This window comes from Dreissena polymorpha, chromosome 1 (assembly GCF_020536995.1).
Source record: "Dreissena polymorpha isolate Duluth1 chromosome 1, UMN_Dpol_1.0, whole genome shotgun sequence".
NCBI classification, from domain to species: domain Eukaryota; kingdom Metazoa; phylum Mollusca; class Bivalvia; order Myida; family Dreissenidae; genus Dreissena; species Dreissena polymorpha.
This window is the reverse complement of record NC_068355.1, coordinates 182,228,741-182,236,490: the sequence shown is the minus strand read 5'-3', so window position 1 is coordinate 182,236,490 and position 7,750 is coordinate 182,228,741. Positions and strand designations below refer to the sequence as shown.

Below are 7,750 nucleotides of genomic sequence, written 5' to 3'. Positions count from 1 at the left end.
AAGGAACTACGTTTCTGATCATACGATCATAAGATCTGTTTAAACCAATGAAATTTGTTCACTTGACATTTGAATGTTATGACTGTAATAATGGGTCAGACATGACAACTGATAAGAGGAATAGCCCTCACAATCCATTTGAAGCTGACAGACGATGGTTATACAAATGTCGGAAATCAGGGCTTATTTGCTCGCCGTTGTGATAGGAACACTATTACGTGGATACGATTGTAAAAACGTCTTGTTTATTGTCATTGACGATCTTAGACCGGACTTAGGATGCTACAGAGGCTCGGACTTTCCGGCGACAACGGACCCGCCAATTTACTCACCCAACATCGACCAACTGGCAAGTAAGAGCATCTTGTTTAAGAGGGCGCACGTACAACAAGCACTCTGCTCTCCGAGCCGCACATCTTTCCTAACTAGCCGAAGACCAGATACAACTCTGGTCTGGGACCTGAATGCATATTGGCGCAATGTGTCTGGTAATTTCACAACGATACCACAATATTTCAAGAACCACGGCCACATGTCCGTCGGAATGGGGAAGATCTTCCACTCACCCAACGTTAGTGGACATGACGATCCAATATCATGGTCCTTGCCATACCATCGCGAAAATCCCGGTAAACTTGAAGGTCACGAAAGAAGTTGGAAGTTCGTACCAGACAACGACACGATAGCAGACCCTCTCCAGGACATGAGGATCGCTAAGGATGCCATCACAACACTGGGCTATTTTGCAAAGGGAGGCAAGTACCAAAATCAGCCATTCTTCTTAGCCGTTGGGTTTATTAGACCCCATTTGCCATTTATATCCCCAATATCATATTCAAAGCACTATCCCCAAGAAAGCGTAATCCTACCCCGGAACCCCTTACCACCTGTACACATGCCGCCAGTTGCCTGGACGAATATTAACGAGTTAAGCCAGTACGATGATATGGTGGCCCTCCAAGCCTCAGGCGCTATAAACTCCAGTCTGCCGGATAACACCACCCTTGGCCTTCGTAAAGCCTACTACAGCGCCGTCAGTTATCTTGACGCAATGGTTGGGAGTGTGCTCGATGAACTGAAACGATTAAACTTGGATAACAATACCATCGTATCACTTATAGGTGATCATGGATATCACTTGGGAGAGCACGGCCTCTGGTGTAAGTTCACCAACTTCGAATTGGCCACGCATGCGCCAATGATAATTCGTATACCGGGATTGACCGATCAAGGAATCGTGACAGAGAGTCTTGTTGAAATGGTGGATTTATTCCCCACACTTGTGGAAGCTTCCGGTCTACCCAAACTGCCAGTATGTCCACCCAATTCAAAGTCGGTAAGAACGTGCACCGAAGGGGAAAGTCTCATGCCACTAGTCTCAAAACCCATCAATGAAATGGAAAAACGCCGCGTTTTCTCAATACCCTCGAACTCAGTCTATGACCAATATTATGGGCTACACCATCAGAACCGACGAACATCGTTATACGGAATGGCCCGAGTTCTCGTATACCACACATACTCCGGATTGGACGAGATTACACGGGAAAGAACTGTATGATCACACAATCGATCCGGATGAGAACGTCAATAGGTCAGCGGATCCCTTGTACGCCAACATTACACGGATTCTGAAGGCAAGACTTCATGCTGGGTGGAGAGATTCGAGTCCTTCCATCAACCCATCAGTTATCGTCGGTTAGAAGAATGATATTACTGTGTGTGCTTAAATGTTAAAATCGTTGGCTTGGCTCGAAAATTCGTTGTTTTTAAAGAAAAATATACAATTTGTTGTGTTGGTACCTAAATTCGTGGATTTTCAATATTCAGAAAAAGGGGTGATATAATGGGTTGCAATATGATAAACGGATTTATGATACGCCGAACTAATGTGCTTTGACTTACAGGGCGTTTACACAGCGTAAGTCAAAGCACTGAAGTTCTTTGAATCTTTAATTCGTTGATCAGCCTACCGAAGTAACCCACGAAAATAAGCGCCCAACGAAATTTATGGTTTCACAGTCATGAGTTTGGCTTGATTCATGAATAACACCTCCCAACAGTAGGGTTTACTTATCGGCGAAAATAAAGACTTTGCATTTGTCTTGAATTCACATACCATCCACAAGTTTTTTTGCTTATTATAAAATGGAGGACAGAATTTTGCTTTCCTTCATAAGTGAAAGTGTTTATTCCAATTGTACACCACTCACAAATAATCGGTACGTATATACACTTGGAGACTTTTTCACGAAACGTCTATTCAAATCGATATAGCTCCCTTATTTGTGAATGGATTTTGTTGACATTTCAAACAAGCATAATTCAACAAAACCTTATACTTCCTGTAAAACTAATTGGAATTGATCAACTAAAACTATGTCTTGTATTAGTCTTTGTTTAAATTTCAACAAAATCAGTTCAAAAACAATGGAGCTATATCGATTTGAATAGAGGTTGCGAATAGGTGTTACCTTAGAAGAGTCTCCAAGGGTATGAAATGGTATTCGTATGTATCTGGTTTATAATGAAATCAATCTTAACAAGGTTTTGACCCTGCGACGTATATTTCCAATAACAAAATGTATGCCTTAAGTCGTCCGTCCGACTTTAAGCAAGTTCCTCTCCGGTTTGTAAATTTGAACCACACAAAGTAATTTCAAACTGTATGGCAGAAATACTATTCGTACTCAAAAAATGCAGAGACTTTATAAATAAATAAATATATATATATATATATATATATTCCCCGATGGCATAAAAAAATATTCACCTCAAGCACGGAACCTAGCTTGGGGCACAGATTCGGTACGTAAGGGAAGGGGATGGTCCGGGTCCCTTTCCGGAATTTGTTTAAGTTAAGTATATGAAATGGTAGCTTCTGAAGCTTATTTTCTAAGTGTCTATCGATGGTTATTTTGATGTAAATATATAAATGATTGCATGCGCATGAAAAATTTAAAAGGATGTTCACTACATAATCATTTTCATCATATATGAAATCCACAAAAACAAACGCTGATTACGTATAGCTTTTTACAAAATAATCAATCTAAATGTGACAATCGAATGATTGTATAAAATGAGGACTTGCTGCTTTGGTGACAATGTTTATAAAAGGGAAGTACCATAGAACTATCTTAACACATAGATTTGAGAAAATAACATTCCGGACCAGTCTGTGTTGTTTGCACAGACCGATGCGGAGTGACAATCTGAATCGATTGATTGTCTAAAGATAAACTAAAATAAAGTAAAAAATAAATCGGAAAATATAATAAATCGGGATAAGGAATCGTAATGAGGCAATTACAAGCTAATTGTTCGTTAAATCCCATGCTGTTGGTGCCCATTAGAACCGTCTCATCGAGACGATTCTAATGAGTACCAACAAAATAGTGATTTGGTCAAAATTAACAAGCTAGCGGTTGGAATAACCCCGCTATCGGGAATCGGAAAATGTCCTCGGATAGTACGACATAACATTTGTATGCAAATATATTTGGACCGTTTCTGTTCGGAGACCGTCGTGTTTTAACGACGAAAACACCAAATGCAAGTCAAATCACAACCATTTATCACGAAGTCCACTATAACTACGTCAGAGACATGTAAATGAAAGCATACCGAACATCTATTGATTTTTTTTTGTAGCAGACAACGGCAACATGACAGACGACGTATGAAAGATTGTTGATAAATGGAGAATTTACTCATCATTATTACATTCTCAATTGGTTAATATTGTTTCAAAAGACCGTAATTAAAGATGTGAAGAACATGTGCTTGTACACAAATACCAAGATCGTGTATGAATAGTTGGGCTTTCAGCCCCGACGGGATATTTCAAATACCAGTACTAGAGAAAAAATAAACCCATAGGCTTATAATTTGACACGAAGCCAATTACGCTACTAATAAGGATAATCAGGTATCGCATTTGTGGAGAAAACTATTTACAAAAAAAATATCAAAATATGACTATTTGCGAAAACAGTAGGCCTTATAGACTTATGAAAAGTCTTCAGGCCTACGGCATACTGTTGTCGTGAATTCTCTATTGCTGATCCGAGGCTATGAAGTACGTAAAATAATAAACGGCGATATTGACAAAGATCGACTGTTTTTATCAACTGAACCGTTGCTTTAGAAGAGATGCGATGCATGATATAGCAAATAAATAACAAATATGCCACTTACCTGTATTTGTTGTGAGATGTGTGCTTGATGAATTTCAGCTTTCGTTCAATCATGAACCGGCTTGTTGTAAAAAATAGCGTCCTTTAATCTGTAATAGAAGGATGGATTTGGGTCACACAGGTTTTATAAACTGATATTGAATGTTTATCTTTTTTTATTTTCTCTTTTGTCTTGTAAATGTTATCAATCTATTATTACCGCATTTTTCAGCTATTACGTCATACAGTCAATTTGATATTGTATTGCGCGACCGTCTTTAGACGTTTTCAAAGTATTCTTTAAGACAGTTGACAGCTTATTGCAGGATGCTAGTCATGTGAAAAGCTCTGGAATGAGCTTTTTGCATGACTTACATCCTGTGTTAAACTGTCACCTGGTTTTACTGGTTTTATTCATGCTTTGCGTAAGAGTGGTCGCTTTACACCAGATATAATGTTTATTATATATATTATATATATATATATATATATATATATAATATATATATATATATATATAATAATATAAAAGTAAAAAAAAACACGTTTGTCTGGGATTTTAAAATATAATTGATTTAGCCAACGCGTTTCGCATAGCTCATCAGGGCATAATACAATATACTACAACGTCAAAATGTCATGGAGATAACGTCATATCAATTATGACGTCATAACGTCAATAAATATTAAATGAAATTTAATTTGGTTTAAATACATGTATAAAATGTTGTTCTTTTGCTAACCTAGCTGAAATATTGTTCGAAAATAGCTTATAAAAATGGAAATATTTTAAATTTTGGTTCATTATGTGAACATTCATCTAAATGTTTACTTAAAGGCATCTGTCTTGTTGAGGAGTCTCGCATTTGTTGTTCATGGACAGATCGCCTATTTCTAAGTTTATCGCCAGTTTGGCCTATATAATATTGTTTGCATCCATTGCATACTAATACATAAATCACATTTTATATATCACATGACATATTAGTTTTTATTTTGAACATTTTGCCATTAAAATCAAAGAATCCCTTCAATAATATAACCCACAGGGCGCATCTAGGGCCATTACATTTGGATATTCTTGGTTCTTGAGATGAAAAGTAAGATTTGGGTAAACAGACGTTTTAAATTAGGTGGCTGTCGCTTACATTTTTATCTTCTTGATTTGAAATTATTTTATTCATAACCGGGTCTGTTTGTAAAATGTCAATGTTGGTTTTTAATACGCCAAACAGTTCTTTATTTTTTGGATTTTGTGTTGAAATAAATGGAATTATATTACTCTTGTCTTTTTGTGTTGATTTTGAAAGTAATTCATGTTTAGGGATGGAAAGTGCTTTTTTTAATACCTGTATTTATAATAGATTGTGGATATTTTCTTTGAATAAGGGAATGCTTAAGTTCATTTAAACGTTTTAGTTTAAGTTTATCATTCGAAACTATGGTGCAGATCTGTTTCGCTAAAGTGAAAGGAATATTCATTTGTGTGTTTATTATGACACGAGGTAAAATTAAGATATTGTTTAGAATCAGTATCTTTGTAATATATATCAGTATTAATTCAGTATTGTTTTTATAATCAATATATCAAGAAATGGTAACTCGAGTGTGCTTGTTTGCATTGTAAACTTAATATCCGAATGTTAGTTGTTTAAAATAGTATAAAAGTTTGAAGTTCACGGGAAAATTTTGTCCAGAAGATAAAGCAATCGTCTAGAAATCTTTTCCAAAATGTTTTTATAAAAGAAAGAAATTCATCATTATAAATGATCCAATTCTTGCATATAGTTTTTGTTCTAAAAATCCCACTACCAATGTATTATATATACAATGCTATGGTAAATGTACTGTATCGATGCGATGAGTAATAAATGATGATCGATATTGTCATTTTAAGAGAAGCACCTGACTGAGTCTACATACATATTCATTATATGTTGTAAAATGAGTATATACAACCGTTTATAATATCAGTTTTTTTTGGCAGAGATAAATCAAACTATATTCTGCGGCAGAAAGAAGTTGTATTTCTTTTTGGGCAAATAAGGTCTGTCGTCAGCCGACTAGGGATGGGGTCATGGGCCCCGTGTGCCTGACCACGGAGTGTATATTGAATATACACTCCGTGGCCTGACCCTTGATCGAAGCCTGCACTTTAAAAAATAAGCAAATTTATTATGGTTTATTACTTCGAAAAGTGCTTCTCGATAGAGAAATTATATGGTCGAATAAACCCACATTATTTGATGTTTGTGTAAACATTTAAAAATGACAAACATTAAGAATTTCATCAAAAGATTTGTTTAGTGTGTTTCGCACGGTATAGATAATTTTAACGGCTCTCCGGATACATTTTGCGGGACATTTTAAAATAAAAACGAATATGCATGCTGGCTCTGAAATATCATTCTTATTGTGCTCTTAAGAAGGCTCCTATTAATTCTGGAGTTTCTGGTAAAGATACAATGGTAAAATGTCGAACGTACTTCATCCCAGAAAATCTATATCCCAAACTCCCCCATCAGATGACGGGAGAACATCTAAAACTCAGGTGATGGAGCCGAAGAGGATCACGCCTCTTACAACGTTGCAAACAGAGAATGTGCCAACTTCAATCATGGAGGGTACCCCTAAACGTGGACGACTATTCCATTTGAAACAGGAAGAGTGCAAATCAACCGAGAACACACCAAACGGCGGTATACGCCATGTTGATGCCAGTTTTAGATGTGAGGACAAGATTAGCCCCATGTTAGCAAAACTGAGGATGACCCCAGGTAAGAGGGTAAATACCAGGGTTTCAGATAAAGGAGTAAAGGAAGGGGTCTTTACAAGGCAATTACAAGCATATTGGTGAATAAAATCCTATGTGTTGGTGCTCATTAAAATTGTCTCATTGAGATGATTCTAATGAGTACCAACAATGTAGGGTTTTGATCAAAATTAAAGAAGTTAGCTGTGAGAGAACGCTCTGAATGATTTCCAGTAGTTACATCTCCCACATGTAACACCCTAGTCATTACACCTCCCAAAATATAAACATAATTGATTAGATTAGGCCAAATAAAATAATATGTCTTGTTCCTGTGACATGCTCTGTTTTTTTTCTTCAGATTTGACATAATACGATAGAAATAATAGCAATACAATCTTTATTTTCAGTGTAGATTAAATGGTTGTTATTCAAAATTATATTGTTAAATCACCCTTTCCTTTTCTATTGTTTGCAGAAGAATTATAAGTTTGTGGAAAAATGTTAATTTCCCACATTTTTTAGGCTCCACATTTAAATGCAATATATTTCATTTGGGAAAACCACATGCACACTCATGTGTTTTCTATTTTCCCAGTTCCTGGACTTGTATAAACTTAAATTTTGAAAAGTTTTGTGTGTTAATATTTGCAAAATGAACAGGACATTAAATCATCTGACACAAGCGAAGACTGCCCTTTGATCTGGAATACAGAACAGCTGCCTTGTAGTCCAGTGCTATTTTAAGAACTCTTAGGAATTAATCTTCAGTTTTACTTTTGATTTGTGTGGGAATTTTAAAAGAGTGTTGCTACTGTTA

General features: G+C 36.2%; 1 protein-coding gene across 1 annotated transcript; it reads left to right on the top strand.

The window, feature by feature from the left end:
* Positions 1-544: 544 nt before the first annotated feature.
* LOC127864847 (iduronate 2-sulfatase-like) lies at positions 545-7,302 on the top strand. Its single transcript, XM_052404746.1, has 3 exons — positions 545-1,336; positions 6,730-6,955; positions 7,292-7,302. The coding sequence occupies exons 1-3, from the start codon at positions 545-547 to the stop codon at positions 7,300-7,302; spliced, it is 1,029 nt and encodes a 342-aa protein (XP_052260706.1).
* The last annotated feature ends 448 nt before the right edge of the window (positions 7,303-7,750 follow it).